At 41.7% G+C, this 16,528-nt stretch overlaps 1 protein-coding gene across 3 annotated transcripts; it reads left to right on the plus strand.

The window, feature by feature from the left end:
* On the plus strand, window positions 1-15,016 carry satb1a (SATB homeobox 1a). Of its 3 annotated transcripts, XM_063900013.1 has the most exons (12): window positions 1-128; window positions 217-399; window positions 2,955-3,184; window positions 3,272-3,448; window positions 3,532-3,658; window positions 4,166-4,289; window positions 5,767-5,878; window positions 6,446-6,990; window positions 8,427-8,624; window positions 9,858-10,013; window positions 11,783-11,986; window positions 13,101-15,016. In XM_063900013.1, exons 3-12 carry the CDS (start codon window positions 2,968-2,970, stop codon window positions 13,968-13,970), a joined length of 2,730 nt encoding a protein of 909 aa, XP_063756083.1. In that variant the 5' UTR covers window positions 1-128; window positions 217-399; window positions 2,955-2,967; the 3' UTR covers window positions 13,971-15,016. The 3 variants fall into 3 exon arrangements, with proteins under 3 accessions (XP_063756083.1, XP_063756082.1, XP_063756084.1); XM_063900012.1 differs by lacking the exons at window positions 1-128; window positions 217-399 and adding an exon at window positions 1,868-2,555; XM_063900014.1 differs by lacking the exons at window positions 1-128; window positions 217-399 and adding an exon at window positions 1,868-2,313.
* The last annotated feature ends 1,512 nt before the right edge of the window (window positions 15,017-16,528 follow it).

Consider the following 16,528-nt stretch of genomic DNA (forward strand, 5'->3'; position numbering starts at 1 on the left):
ATTCACTTTGTTTAATTAGTCAAAAGTAGTAGAGCATGCTCTCTCTCCGAAAACATACATTCTGATTGCACAACATCCACCCATCTGCCCATTTCATCTGCAGAGAAAACAGACCTGTGACCACACCGGTATAAGATTTCACGGGGCATGTCTTTGAATCTTATCTGTCAGAGTGATAGATCTCTGACTCTTCTTCTCTCTTTCTGTCTCTCACAGACACTCAACACCTGCCACCCTTTGCTTGGTGATACCTACAGAGAGACTTCAGACTGCAGAGGTGCTTCTCATCCGCAGTGGACAGCGTGGGGGGAGGTCTGCTGATACTTGGCTGAAGGTTTCTGGGAACTGAAGACAAGTTGTGTTCACAGCCAACTGATTCATCAGTTTCATAACTTTGAGGTACAGTGATGAAAATCTTTCTTTTCTTGTCTTCTTTTAGGTTTGGTGGATATTTTACAGTACAATTCAAATGAGTATATTATTAGAGTCAAATGATCATTTTTAGAAAGATGTATTGCTTTATCTTTATATCTAGAACTTACGTCTGAAGAACTACAAGTGTTGCCTAATATTAGAGACAACGATATCCTATACCATAGTATACTGTGCCATCTATACTGTATACTATACTGTACTATACTGTACTGTACTATACTATACTATAATGAGCTATACTTTACTTAACTGTGTTATACTATACTTAACTGTGCTTTACTATACTATACTATGCTGTGCTATACTTTACTTAACTGTGTTGTACTATACTATATTATACTATACTGTGCCATCTATACTGTATACTATACTATACTGTACTGTACTATACTATACTATACTGTGCTATACTTTACTTAACTGTGTTATACTATACTTAACTGTGCTTTACTATACTATACTGTGCTATACTTTACTTAACTGTGTTATACTATACTTAACTGTGCTTTACTATACTATACTGTGCTATACTTTACTTAACTGTATTGTACTATACTATACTATACTGTGCTATAATTTACTTAACTGTGTTACTATACTATACTATACTATACTATACTATACTATACTATACTATACTGTCCTTGACTGTACTGTACTAAAAACAAACTGGAATTGATTAAATGAACTATGCTGTAAAGAATATTATAGTATACAAAGGATATATTGTTGAATAATAAAGCTACAATAGTTTCTCTTTAAACCTGTATGAAACTAATGTAATGTAGGCTACATATCCATATAATATGCAGCCTCTTCTATTTCTACCTTGATTTTAGTATAAGTCGCTGTACCACAACAATATACTTTTTACAATTATTTTACACCGTTTTCTATATTATATACTGTAGCAACATGCTTAGCCTATTTTACTGTGGTATAGAATAGTATAGTACTATCGGCTATATACCATAGTTGTAATGGGATATAGAGCACATGTTAACACTGTAATTATCTGGGCCTACATGTAAATCATAATCCATAGTTAATCTAGTGACAATAACACATCAGCGTTCAAAAGTTAATATCAGTCAACCACTTCCTCCTTGCTCCACTTTGTTACCATTGGAGAGCTCCAATACCCTAAAGACAATAATAAGTGCGTGCACAGCATGCGGCAGACAATAATAAATAGATTTATGCGCAATTGTCACATTTAATACATTTACGGAGCGCGCTAGTGAATTCATTATTACACCATATGCTAATGCAGCTGGGTCCGCGTATTTATGAGTCTGTGTGGGTGAGGGAGTCTCCCTCTCTCTTTCTATTTCTCTCTCTCTCTCTCTCTCTCTCTCTCTCTCTCTCTCTCTCTCTCTCTCTCTCTCTCTCTCTCTCTCTCTCTCTTCTCGCGTGCGCATAGAGCTTTGAAGTGTAACCAACAACTGCTGTCCCGGAGTCACCGCTGTAGCCTCATACATTATGGTGTATGCTCTCCGGGAGCTGCAAACCGTGCATTGTTCTCTCCATAGCTGGATCCACAGAAACAGCATGCCCCGGTGCTCTGGATGGGGGGTCGCTCTGAACTTGCTCTAAGGCCAATTTATCGTTTCACCGGAAAGCGAAGCGCGAAGAACAAGGAGCGATCAGATGCAAAACTTGGACAGTAAACACGAGATAACGCCGATGTAAAACAGGCGATTATTGCAAGGAAAAGGACGAATACAGCCAGCAAAGAGAAAACGTTTCCGCTCTTCAACTGGAGATCAATAAAAGGGAGGATAATGTATGGATACAGCCGATGTCTACACACAGAAACGGGCTGTTAATGTGTGATGGCAGGATCGGACATGCACGTTGTTGTGCCGACTGAAACAGGTTGGTTTCTCTTCCATCAAACTTCAGCAGAATCAGACGTGGGACAATTAGCGCACATTTAGGTGCCGAGGATGAACTGAATCGCTCTCGGTTTGCAGCGGCGCGCCTGGAGATGACAGCTGGTTTATTATGGGAAACAGCGCTCCATCATTCACTGGATTTTTACTGGATTGAGAGGGTTATCCTAATCGCTGCATCTGGGTGAAGGTCATCCACAATAACTGATCCGGATATCATTGTGTGTAGGTGTTTGTAAAAAATTTTGTTCAAAAATTGTTATCTAGTTTTCTTGTTAGAAGACATAACTGTAATAGACTGAAATTGCATTTCCCCAGTGTGTAAATGCTCAGCAGGTACAGTATCAATATATACTTATTTTTATTTAATTATGCCATTACTAAATTACTGTAAAGACCCATACTTCCTATTCCACCACTCATGGACACATTTTTAAAAGGACACTTTGTCATTGCAAAAGTTACTTTACAATATAGATAACACTCTTTTGGAACATATTAGGAGATCACCATAATCTCACTACTGCCTATACTACAAACATAATATCAAAATTGTATGATACTGTTTCATTAGGTTTCCTCAAACACTGTTTGATTTTTAATGCGCCTGTGTCTCTGTATTAGTGTGAGCCCACAGATGGCCGCCCTGTGTAATGGAGCCAAGAAACCTGAGGGCAGTGATCTGGTTGTAGACCCCCGGCCGCCTCCTGCCAAGCTGGCTCGACTGGAACAAAACGGAGCGGGACCCTCGGCGCAGGAGAGGAGCTGTCAGGGGAGTCCTGTTGCCAAAAATCCCTGCCTGGCCCAGAAACCCACCGCAGTGAGGCTACAGAGCAAGAGCTGGCACAGCAAAGGTACATGGCATTACAGACTGGGTTTTCAGTGCATTACGACTCCTGTGTTATCCGATATGTCTAATAACTGTTTGTCCATTACCTCAGGGAGCCTGCTGCCGGTGTTCTGTGTGGTGGAGCACAGAGAAAACCCTCTGGAGGTGGAGAAGAAAGAAGAACATGCTGAGTTTGTGTTGGTCAAGAGAGATCTGCTGTTCAACCAACTGATAGAGATGGCTCTGCTGACACTGGGCTACTCACACAGCTCAGCCGCACAGGCCAGAGGTACATCACACACTCTTGCAAAGATAATTAATAACATAAATATTGGTTAATCGCATTCTTCATATTTTTGTTATTGTGTTCAGGTCTGATCCAGGTGGGCAGGTGGAACCCGGTGCCGCTGTCCTGTGTAACAGATGCTCCAGATGCCACCGTGGCTGATATGCTCCAAGATGTTCACCATATAATCACCCTTAAAATACAGCTGCATAGGTATGGAGATACAGCACATCTGTTTATGTTTCTCTCTACAGTTAAGCTTTTATACCACATCCCGGCTGTGGACTTACAATAATCAGTCGGTGTGAATGTGAGCATGAGTGGAAAGGCTGGTTTCTGTATTTTCCAGCCTTTCACCTAGTGCATGCTGCAGCCACAGCCTGAAAGTGTTATGTTTGAGACTGGATTGATTTGACTGATTTTTCATATGATATCAAGAAGTAATACTCTGTGAAACAGTTGTGGCTCTGAAAGGACATTTCTTAAATCTGAGGAAATAAGCAAAACAAGACATCAGGGTCTAATAAATGATGCTATAAAGTTACATTGTGGGACTTACAGTGTAGATACAGCGTTTTAAGAGCTTTAATCATAGAGGGTACTAAAAGTTAGTTTGTTGATTTCCACAACTTTACGGAAATGCAACAGTACATCACTGGACCTAAATAGAAATATATAAAGATCATTCTATCTAAGTGTTTTCCCTTTCCCTTTGACTAGCTGCCCCAAATTGGAGGACTTGCCACCTGAGCAATGGAGTCACTCCACAGTGAGAAACGCTCTGAAGGAGCTCCTCAAGGACATGAACCAGAGCTCCTTGGCCAAGGAGTGCCCCCTGTCCCAGGTACAAGACACACACACACACACACACACACACACACACACACACACACACACTCACACTCACACTCACACTCACACTCACACTCACACTCACACTCACCCTCACCCTCACCCTCACACTCACACTCACACTCACACTCACATTCACACTCACACTCACACTCACACTCACACTCACACTCACTCACTCACTCAATCACTGTGTGTGTGTGTGTGTGTGTGTGTGTGTGTGTGTGTGTGTGTGTGTGTGTGTGTGTGTGTGTGTGTGTGTGTGTGTGTGTGTGTGTGTGTGTGTGTGTGTGTGTGTGTGTGTGTGTGTGTTTGTGTGTGTGTGTTTGTGTGTTGCCTACTTTGACGCATAAGGCAGAGTAAGCTTGTGGTTCAAATAGTTCAACAGGAAGTCCAGATGCAGAGGTAGATAAGGTGTGGGGGCAGAGCGAGAGAGAAACCGATAAAGAGAGATAGATATCTCTTAAAAAGCCTTCCTGTCTGGGCTGCTGCATATCTCGATTCTCTTCACTGCCTACCTGTCTGCCTGTCACTCTGTCTGTCTGTCTGTTAGCCTCACCCCCTGCCTTACCCTCTGCCTCTTTCTGGCTCACACTATCTGTCCATCCTTCACTTTCCTTGGTATTAAGCATCTGATTTCGCAATAACACCCGAATCTAGTTTTAAAATCTTGGTTGTTTAATCAAGCAAAAATAGAGACAATTGCAGAAATAATTTTACATTAATCATGCCGTATTTGGGAAAGGCCTTTTTATGAATATTTGTAATTATCATCTTAGTCTATCTGTTATTTTGCCTGAGGGTGCCTATGACATCTACATTTTGAAGAATCAAAAATGCTTTTTCTTCAGACTCGTTCCTTCTCTGCAGATTTAATACTATAAACCCTCCCTTCCACATCTTTTCTCCCCCATATCTCTCTCTTTCTCTCTCTGTCTATCTCTCTTTCCTATCACTCCCCCCCCCCCTCTTGTTTGCGAGAGGCAGATTAAAATAAATATGAGAAGATGAAAGGTGTAATCAGATGTAAAGATTGCACAGGATGGTCTTAGGGGAACATGTGTGTGTGCTTGTGCGTGTGTGCAAGTGTGTGAGTGAGTGAGAGAGACAGACAGAGAGGCATAGTCTCTGATGACCTATAGTGTTTTGTTTGATTGCACACACACACACACACACACACACACACACACACACACACACACACACACACACACACACACACACACACACACACACACACACACACACACACACACACACACACACACACACACACACACACTGCACACACACAAGCAAACTGACACACTCATCTGTCTTTATTATCCTATTTACCTGGGGGTCTTTTTAATAACACAGATCTGAGTTCATTAATATCAGATGTGTGAACAGCTGAGACACCCAGGCCGCCCATAGCAGGAGCTTGGAAAATGTAATGAATTTCTATTGTCTTTTCCCCTCTGTTTCAGAGTATGATATCATCTATTGTAAATAGCACTTACTATGCAAATGTCTCAGCTGCCAAGTGTCACGAGTTTGGTCGATGGTACAAGCACTTCAAGAAGACCAAATGCTTCAAGGGTGAGGGTCTTCAATCAAGTGTGCAAACAATAAGTGTGCCTGATAAGTCTCAGAGCATGTCCCAAATCCATACTACATACTTATTCTATATGGTATATGTACTAAACATGAGAGCACACTGTTTTAGCAGTTAGACAAACTATTTTACTTACAGTAAATCATGCAGTATGTGCAACACCAGACATCCAGATGTTTCCAGAGGTGTCTCTCTTCCACTCTCAATTTATTTAAAAGGTCTGTTTAATTTGTGCGTAGCATTATGGAAGTGGAGTGCTGCATACGGTTTTTTGTAAGACAACCCAAAAGACTAAAACGCCAAAGGGTTTTCTCCACTGGTTTTGTGTCAATGTATGACATGAGAAACTAAACGAAGAAAATCTACCATATTTTGTTTTGCATGCTGTCTGTCTGTTTTAAGTATAATTCATTTTGGACATAATTTAATCCTAATCCTTACACACTCAAATGCTGCTTAGAATTGTTATTTAGTATTATTTGGGACTCCCTGTTTGTATTTGATGTGTTAATAATTGAACATCTGTCTTTGCTTTCCTTTTCCTGCTCCAGATATTGACAGCTTCTCTGACCAGTCGGCACATATCACCCTAACCCAGCAGCCAATCACAAGCAGCCCAGCTGATCAGAGCTCAACCCTGTTTTTCTCTCATGGAGAAGTAGCCAGCATATGTGGCCGGTCCCCACTCGGCAGGCGGCCTCCAGGGCTGGTAACCCAGCCATTAAGCTCACAAATGGTCAACCAGCAGCTGGTGATGGCTCAGTTTCTCAACCAGCAATATGCTGTTAGCCGCATGCTAGCCGGACAGGGTCTCTCACCGTCCCCACAGCAGTTTCTCAACCACCCGCCTGTAGCGATTCCTCCCCCCCCTGCGCCAATGGTTTTCTCCAAAATCCCTGATTCCCAAGCCCCGCAGCAGGCCCAGTGCGGCCCAGGAGGAGGCCCAGTAGCCGGGACACAAACCCAGACAATTGCTGGCTCTTCTGTCGGGTCTTCAGACGTGCCATTTGAAATCTACCACTGTGTGAGGGAGGAACTGAAGAGAGCAGGCATCTCTCAAGCCGTCTTTGCACGAGTGGCCTTTAACAGGACCCAGGTATGGAATAAGGGGTCTACAGAGGCTGTGATCTGCATGAAAGGTGTTGAAAATCAAAAGGGGTTGCAACTGCTTGTTGGTGATTATCTTGTGGGAGTGTTTTCTGGTGCTAGGGTGGTGGTGGTGGTAAAGAGTGTTCTGTGAATATCTGTGTTTGATGGTTGGCACATTGGCATGGCCTTTGCTGCAGTGCCCCCTCCCCCCTATGTGTGTGTGTGTGTGTGTGTGTGTGTGTGTGTGTGTGTGTGTGTGTGTGTGTGTGTGTGTGTGTGTGTGTGTGTGTGTGTGTGTGTTTTTGCCAGCCCTCTGCAGCACAAAGCTGGTGCCAGCACTGAAGCAGCTGCTGGGCCAACTAATCACAACCCCGTGGAGGGAAACTGTCTCCCTCTGTACCTCTTCTTCTGTTTTACTGTCCCTTCATCTTGCAACCTTTCCCTCTAAAAAAACCTTCAAACGGTTTTGTTTTTTTTAAATCTTTCCCTTTGTTCTTCCATTGGTCTCCCTCATTTTGTATCCATATCTCACTTCTGACACTAAAATGCCACATAATCTGTGTCTATCATCTAACATTCAGCACCACACCCACAGAAAAGGGCTCAGAGGACAGGCTAAGCCCATTGTTATTATTATTATTACCGTCATTATCATTTCCATCACAATAAGCAGAGCTAGCTATTATCCACCCCCATGTTTCCCCATTGCCAAGTCCAAGGTGCTTCGGTGCCAGCCATACAAGTTGGGCATGATGCCAAGATGCCATATAGAAGTGATGGGAGCATTTGTCATTTGGCGATTCATGTTAAAGTCGCCATCTATTTGGAAGGGTGGGTTTGCTGGGTGGATCCAAAGATGATCCATGATTTGAATAAAAAGCCTGTTTCCTTCCTTTCCATTTCACTGCCAGCGTGAAATCTGATTCCTTTCCAGGACGGAAGCCCAACAATCAGCATGTTTGAAGGCTTTCCTGCATACACAGATACACCCAGTATATTACCAGCTCTACATGCAAGTGGCGTGTTTAGGACAGACTGGGGAACTGGCTCTGTATAGCTGTGAAACACTAAACTGCAGGAACTTGATAAGGTGTCTTCGAATGAGATCCAAAGTTGGATTTAAGGAGCTTTTGCAAAAAATCTTTGAGGCATATGAGAAACATTGTGTTTGCTACCTTAACGTGAAAAATATACGCAATTCTATATTTCCAGAAATGTGAGATATTAATTTGACGTTTGTTTTACTTGATGCACAAAAAAGGAATAAACTATAGCCTCAAGATCATTTACAAAGTTACTTTTTACACCAGCTATCCATTTATTTGAATAGTAATCTGAAGCCGCTTTTTGTCTGAATGCATTTGACATTGTTTGACATCAATTGTGTATTATTTCCTTATACTAATCAACTTGTAACTTGTGTTTTGTTTCTTCTTTAACCAGGGACTGCTGTCAGAGATTCTGCGGAAAGAAGAAGACCCTAAACACGCCTCTCAGTCTCTACTGGTCAACCTGCGGGCCATGTACAGCTTCCTGCAGCTGCACGAGGCTGAGAGGGATCGCATCTACCTGGAGGAGAAAGACAGAACCTTAACTGGATTCATCCCTGGCTGCAGTAACACGCCACCGAGATGCACACAGGTAAGCCAGCACAGATTAAATCAGTGTCACAAAGCTGCTGTAAAATGTTTAAACTGATGTGTTCCTCCTCATAGCACTGTATGAGTGAAATTAGAGTCAAAGACTGCTAGACAACTCAACAAAAACAGGTAAAGGTAGTAATCAACAGCAAAACATAGATCATAATTTTAGGTCTTTCATGAAGTTGTGAAGCTAACAAACCCCTGAAATACCTTAAAAATAGCATTTTAAAAGGTGCATTAAAGGCTTGGAAAATAGATAAGAGTTGCCTCCTAACAGATCGATAAAAAGATGGGGATTTTGCTCCTTTCTTCTGTCCCCCAATTTTTCTAAACTGTAGTGCAGGAAATATTATACGGCAGGTGATTGGTCTGACCCTACAAGCTTCCTTTCTAGCCATGTCTTTATTGTATAGCTGCTGCTGTGCACTACGCTGCTGACTCTGAAAACCTGGAGAGGTGCATGTATATATTCATGAAGTTGCCAGCTGCTTCTCCTGCCAGGGAGGAGCTACATATCGGAGGAGTACCGTGTGCATTGGTTCATATTTTCCACCCAGAGAACAACCCCTAGGGCTGTTTAAAGGAAATGATCCCTCCCTGGCTTCCCATTTCCTACTCAAACCCACTTCTGATAAAAAAATACTAAACAATTATTTTCTAATTTAAGAGAAAAAAATACAAAAATAAACTAGGCTGTAAATCTACTATTCCTCTGTCAGCTGTAATGATAAGCATAAATATTCTGCTTCCCTAACCCCCTTACTGCCTGCCATCATGAATTCAAATATAATGTATTCAGGTTTATATTTCCTCAGCACATGGTTTGGAGGTTTTCCTGGAGAGGGGTCGTCTCCCACATAACTTATATACAGAAATATATACTGTATATATCTCTATTCTGTAACTGGATCCGAGGAGATTATTGTTTTTTGCAAGCAAACAGTGGAAAAACACTTGAGTCTGTACCCTGTGTACGTGATTGGTGTGCTGATATAAAGATGTTATTGTATTTGGAAATTATACATTTTAACTTGACATTACTTATTGATGTGAATTCTTGAGCACATTTCGTAATCTAGCTTTGTAAAGTACCAAAGATGTATTCCAATCTACCAGATTTAAAGTACGTCTCTTTGTTCTGTATTAGATTGAAATGTTCTGCAAATGCCACATACTTGGATGCCATCTGTGGCTCATTTTGTCTTTCTGTCCTTTGTTTGTCTCTTCTTAGGCGAGACTATCCCCAGTTTCAGGAGACCGAGCATTGAGGACAGACAGTTGTGTCCTCAATGTCAGCGCTTCTATCTACGAGGACATCCAGCACGAGATGAAAAGAGCCAAGGTGTCTCAGGCTCTGTTTGCAAAAGTTTCCGCCTCCAAGAGTCAGGTACTTACTTGCTTTCGGATGTCCGATCTTTAACACACACAGATGCACCCAATTGTTTGCAATGCTTGATTGTTCAAATGTAGCATCCATGATGAGATGAATCCATCTTCTCATTTAAAGCTGGGATAACTAGTGTGTGTAGAAACCCAGATAATCAACCCAGCAGCTGTACTCTGCAGAGGACTATCAATCGGTGCATCAGGCTGCTATTGTGTCCTAAATTATCGCTTTAATTGTTGCCCTACAAAAACCCGTGCACACACACATACATACACACCACTTATTCCTGCACATAGATATACTGAACGAGCACATGCATGTGCAAGCAATCCCAAAAAGACACACGCACACTGGCAAACAAATGCACTAATACTAATGCGCGCGCACACACACACACACACACACACACACACACACACACACACACACACACACACACACACACACACACACACACACACACACACACACACACACACACACACACACAGGCATGATTCAAATTTTTATTGTTCTCATTTTTATGGCGGCCCCATAAGCTTGTTATTGCCTTTTGTTTTGAGGATAATTTCCCTTCATGGAATGGGGGGATTTCAGCTGTCTCATTTTCTCTTCCTCTCGTGTATGTCTCCAGTTTTCATTTCCCTCCTTTCTTTTTTTCTTTCTTTCTTTCTTTCCTTCTTACATTGTTTGTCTTTTACTTTCCATCTTTCTCCCTTCTCTGCACTCATCATGAAGCTGTTTAGAGGTCGTTTAGCGGTCAGCCAGTACAGACAGGTGGTCCGAAACCCCTGAGGTTTTTTTTTCTATCTCTTCGCTGGCCTCCCTTTTTACTTCACTTTCTCTATGTCCTCTTTCTCTCTCTCTCTCTCTCTCTCTCTCTCTCTCTCTCTCTCTCTCTCTCTCTCACGCTCCCTTTCTCTTTGTATTACCCGGGTGTTTGGCACGCACAACCATGCTGGATCTCTCTGTTCTATCTGCACTGTGCATCTGGATGGCATTGTGTGCTAGACTTGGGTAACAGCCAGGTGTGAGTGTGTGTAAGTGTGTGTGTGTGTGTGTTTTTGTGAATCTGTGTGTGTGTGCTTTTCAGCCGCCTCGCAAACGTAATCATGCTCTAGTTCATGAATTTGAAACTAGCTTGGCTTTACGTTAGTCAATCTGCCACTCACAAGTTTCTCCCCTTGTGTCGTGAGGCAGAAAACATTTCAAGTTAATAAGAAAATCTGTCCTTCATCTTTTGGCTTTGCTTTACAACATGAACCCATTTTGAATCAATCATTGTGAATTCATAGTTTATAGACCAAGGGAAGGCCTGAAATTATACCTTAACTTAGTTAACCTAGTTATTACTACCTATAAGTCATAAATGGATAACAGAGGGTGTGTGAGGGTAAATGAATAATAAAAAGAAACTGGAATAGCTCATAGAAATATGACCTTAAAATAATCTTAAAAGAAAAAGGCATTATACTTAATAAATTGCAGAACCTATAAATGCCTTTGCTTTTGACTGTGCATTCAGTGCTTAAAGGTATGTTGCATGGCTTAGCTTACATTGAGAAGAAATGTCATTACAATCAAGTAGCTCCATTTTAAAGGACGTAACTCTGTACCCATAAACTTATCCAGACATACTGTTGATGCTTGGTCTATGTAGTTGCCGTCAGGTCCCTAAATCTGCATACAACTAGAGGGTTAGAAATAATTTATGAAACCTCTGCTTAGCGCTTAAAGATGCTAAATAAGTGTGAGTGTTCCTCCTGTAGGGCTGGCTGTGTGAGCTGCTGCGTTGGAAGGAGGATCCAAACCCAGAAAACCGGACCCTGTGGGAGAATCTGTGCATGATCCGCCGGTTCCTCAGCCTGTCCCAGACTGAGCGAGACACCATCTACGAACAGGAGAGCAGCAACACGACGGCACAGCAGCACTGCGCTGACAGGCTGACACTGCTCAGCAATGACAGTACACTGGTGAGAGTGCAGAAAACAAGATTAACACAGCATCACTACACACACACACACACACACACACACACACACACACACACACACACACACACACACACACACACACACACACACACACACACACACACACACACGCTGCTCCAAACACTCTGACTCTGGTACATCTTGCTTGTCAGATTTAGAGACAGCTGTTAGGAATACATTAAAATGAAAACACAAGAAGCAAGAATGGCAGATAAATAACTCTGGTTAATAACTTTCTAAATTGTCACTTTTTTTGTAGGGGAGCCTGCTCTTATCAAGAGGGCATGAGGTGATCTGACTTTCTTCTTGGAGGCACTTCTATCTGTATAGGAGAAGTGATTTATTAGGATTGTATTATAATTCTTCCAGAAATTTGAAAAAGAATGTGTCACATTAAATGCCCATAGATCTCTGGGGTGTTCAACGTAAAAGGAGCAGCAGCTAAATACCAAATATGTAAAAAAAAAAAGAAGATGATTGCCATGTTAGGCAATGATCTGTAAAGCTTATTAGTTACTAATCTTTCACATGGATTTTGCATGGATAGATGGCTTGATTGAAACACAGACTTTATATTTAACATACAAAATAGCTTTGTATACCACTTTCTTTTAAGTACACTATTTTACATTGAATACCATTGTATTTATAGCAAGACAAGAAGATTTTCTGTCAGCTGGGACAGACCCTGGTCTGTGTGATTTGTTTGGTCTCCGATATCATTTCTAATATTAGCTATACAGAGTTTATAGATGGTAATGACATGTGAGCAAAAAGGAAGAATCGTCTGTGTATCAATTCAACTTCATCAATATAGCAAATTTCATTAATAATAACAAGCAACAAAATGGACTTTAAATTGAACATAATATGCCACATCTGTCAAAAATGCCCTCGCCCACACATACAAACACAAGCTAAAAAGTTGGCCACCATACAGATTTAAAGCTTTATAGCTTTTCCTAAATTTTGCTTACAGACAAAGAGACATTGCATCCCTGCCAGAGGTAATAAGTTGTTGTTAATAAAAATATGAAACCCTAAAAATACTAAATACAGAATGTTCTTATAATTTCTCTTCTTCTCTTGCCAGTACCAACGCCACTCTCCTCTGCCACAGCAGCACCATCTCCAGCCCCATCAGCCTCTGCAGCCAGAGGCAGGACCTCACCTGTCTCCACGGCAACCATGTGCTGCATCACCAGCCGAGTGTGAGGCGGGGAACAACTGGGGGCATTTCAGGGTTCATCTGCAAGGCAGGGGTGGTAGTTATGATGAGACAGGGGACAGTAGGGACTTGGTTGAGGGGGGACAAGGAGAGATGAGCAGCTTCGGAGGGGACTGGGGTTGTACTGGGAAGGTGAGAGAGAAGGGTACAGAAAGTAAGGAGCAGGTGAGGAATGGGAGTGTTGGGGAGGAAAGGATTAGTGAGATCCTTAGAGACTGCAAAGAGGAGAAGGTGAAGCTCACTATGAAGTGGCCAAGCGTGAAGGATGAGGAGCAAGGCGAGGCTGGGGTGTGTTTAGAGGCAGATGAAGTCCAAGGCGAGGGGTTAAAAGTGTCCCACGAAGCTCTGGGAATCCTGCAGAGCTTCATTCAAGACGTGGGCCTCAACCCCGACGAGGAGGCCATACACACCCTGTCCGCTCAGCTGGGCCTGCCCAAACACACCATCCGAAAGTTCTTCAACAGCCAGGACCACGAACCGGATCCACACCACACCTTGAGCCCGAAACTGAGTCAAAAACACAGCTTCACAGACCCAAACCTCTCCCAGAAAGTCGTACCGGCAAAGGATCGAGAGGAGGAAGGTGATGGAAGGACTGAGACAGAACAAAAGGAGGTACAGGAGGAGAATCAAACGGGGAGAAATGAAGCAAACGGGATTGACGTTTTTAGAGATTCTGATGTTGGCACTCAAACCATTGGCACTATGAAGGAGGAGCATGAGAGCTACATATAAACTCAATCCATGCAGCGACATACGAATACTCACAGTGTTTGGCTATTTGCTATTGGTTGTCCTTAAATCCTGTAGAAAGACTACAAGCTGACTTTCTACCACAGCCTCAAAGGATGCTATAATAGAAAGCTCTCCTCCTGCATTTGAGACAGAACATTACTGTGACTCTATGAGCAGATAATGTCTCAACACATTGGTTCTGTGTTGTTGGGATGAATGGGACCCAATAAAAGAGCCACAGATTACATATCACTGTTTAAAAAAGGGTTATCATATTTGGTTGGAGAAATGTTCAAGCCAGAAATGCCTTGTAGAAAGTGGCACTGCCAATCTGTTTTTTAAAATACTTGCATCGTTTGTTTTTTTTATTGTGCTTTGTGTTCAGATATTCACAAGCCATTTCAAAATGTTTCCTTCTGGAATCACACTGTCATGTCTTACATCGTTGTTTGTCCCATTGTAATAAACCCTGATTATGTTTGAATTTGTAAATGACATATACAGTAGCATTTAATCCTTTCATAAATAACAGGACATTACTGCAGTGTTTAACAAAGGTGAACGAACGAGTTACCGATTAATGTATGAACATCTAAACTGCAAACCGCTCCTTTTTTGTTCAACTTGGATCCCAGAGTTTGTAGAGATCTAATTTGCTCCTGAACACATCATAGTTTACATACAGTGTTTCTGTTGATGCATGAATCTGAAAATCTTTCTCCCAAAATAGCTTTGGAGTGTTTACACATCTTGTGGTTGTCATGTTGTACTGATTTACATACTGTAGCAGAGACACAGAGCGAGCTGTATGGAGCGCGCAATGTTTAATATTGTTTCATGAAAGAAAGGGTGTGGACTAGAAATATGAGACTTGTGTGTACATAAAATGTCAGCGCTATCATTTGTAAACATAAGGACGTATTCATAATTGTACTGTATGTGCATTGTGAGATTCTGATTTAACAGGTTTTTTTCACCAACAATTTCATCGCGATAAATAAAAGAAATGTGTTTTGAGATGGGAGTAAACTTTTACATTTGAAATCCCTTTCATTTTATTTATTGAACATCACCCACACAAACAGGGACATTATGTTCATAAGCAGGAATTTCAGATTTGAACCTCATGTGATAAAAACTGCGGGAACACCGAGGCTGCGATAGCTGCGAGGGCATTGTGCTATTTCTGCTGTCAGGTTATTTTCCTCTTAAGTTGCAAAACATCAGCAGATGATATTTGTACTCTGAGTAGTGTAAGCAATGTATAGAATTGGATTAGGGGACGGATGAGATTTATCATACTAGAAAGACTTTCTGAAACAAGTAAATAAGAGATGAAGCTCATTTATCAGACTGCTATTTTAAGACAAGCAGAAGCCAGCTGTAAAAGACCCATTAAAGATTAAATCAATCGTTCTGATGCCCACAGCCTGTGCCAGAGTTCACGCTGATGATTCCCTCTTATATAACTACGTCTTTGCTGGTGAATTGCTGTCATTGTTTCCATCCATGGGACAATATTCTTCAGTGCTGATCTCCAGGACTCTGTACCAGTGGATCTGTGTCTCTGCAATCACATGACCCTCAGTGCTGAGTGTTTCCTATTTGTCTCTTTTTATTCTTTTATTTTCCGTAGTTGCTATTTCTATCCGTCTCTCTTTCTGCCCCTGACTCTCATCTGTCTCTCCTCAGGACTCTTCACAGTGCAGCTCCCCCACTATACTCCAGTGCAACATTCAAGCCCCATTTCGTCAGATATTTTCATAGACTAATTCAATAAAGCTATGCCCTTTTTCTGTCATCTGTTTCCATGACGATACCTAAGTCGGGGGCCAGTAAGAGGCCATGAAAGCCTCATCATCAGCAATATTAGCCATAATAATGATGATAATGGCGCGCTTGAAATGCCATGCCTGCGATGATGATGATGGTAATGGCAATGATGGTCATTATGTCTGCTTTCTGGTAACCCCCACTATCACACAAACACACACACACTAATGCACACGTTTGACTCAATATTGCCTTTTAATGTCATATATATTCTTTCACATGGACTCCTGCTTTTTTTCTGTTGCATGACCATCCTTCTTGGTTTTTGTGTCCTGTTTTGTCCCTGGGGCAACACTTTGTGATGAAGGTGTTTGATGCAAGCACTTTGCAGATAAAATTGACTTGTCTGACCTCAATTTTTTGCAATTAAGTCTCCATAAAACTGTTTCAATTAACCCTAATGTTGTAGAGCCCCGTCAATCTGTTGTATTGCTTCTTGTTGGTGTGATTCAAAACAACTTTGCATGCATTTTTCTTTCTTACTTTCTTCTTAATACAAACTAACATGTTTTTTCTTAAAACTGGAATATTCTATTTATTTATTATTGATGCAAATAGGGAACCTGAAAGCCACACTCGGCTGATAATGGGCAATTAAATTAACCTAACAGTGTTGGACATCTTCGTAGTAATCTCAAATATTTTTCAAACATGTAATAGGATTCACACGTAATTGTGAGGGGACAGTCTAAAGGACAAGTGTAGGGCTTTTATAAGTGGGTGTC

The sequence above is a fragment of the Eleginops maclovinus genome, chromosome 13, assembly GCF_036324505.1.
Source record: "Eleginops maclovinus isolate JMC-PN-2008 ecotype Puerto Natales chromosome 13, JC_Emac_rtc_rv5, whole genome shotgun sequence".
Taxonomy (NCBI): domain Eukaryota; kingdom Metazoa; phylum Chordata; class Actinopteri; order Perciformes; family Eleginopidae; genus Eleginops; species Eleginops maclovinus.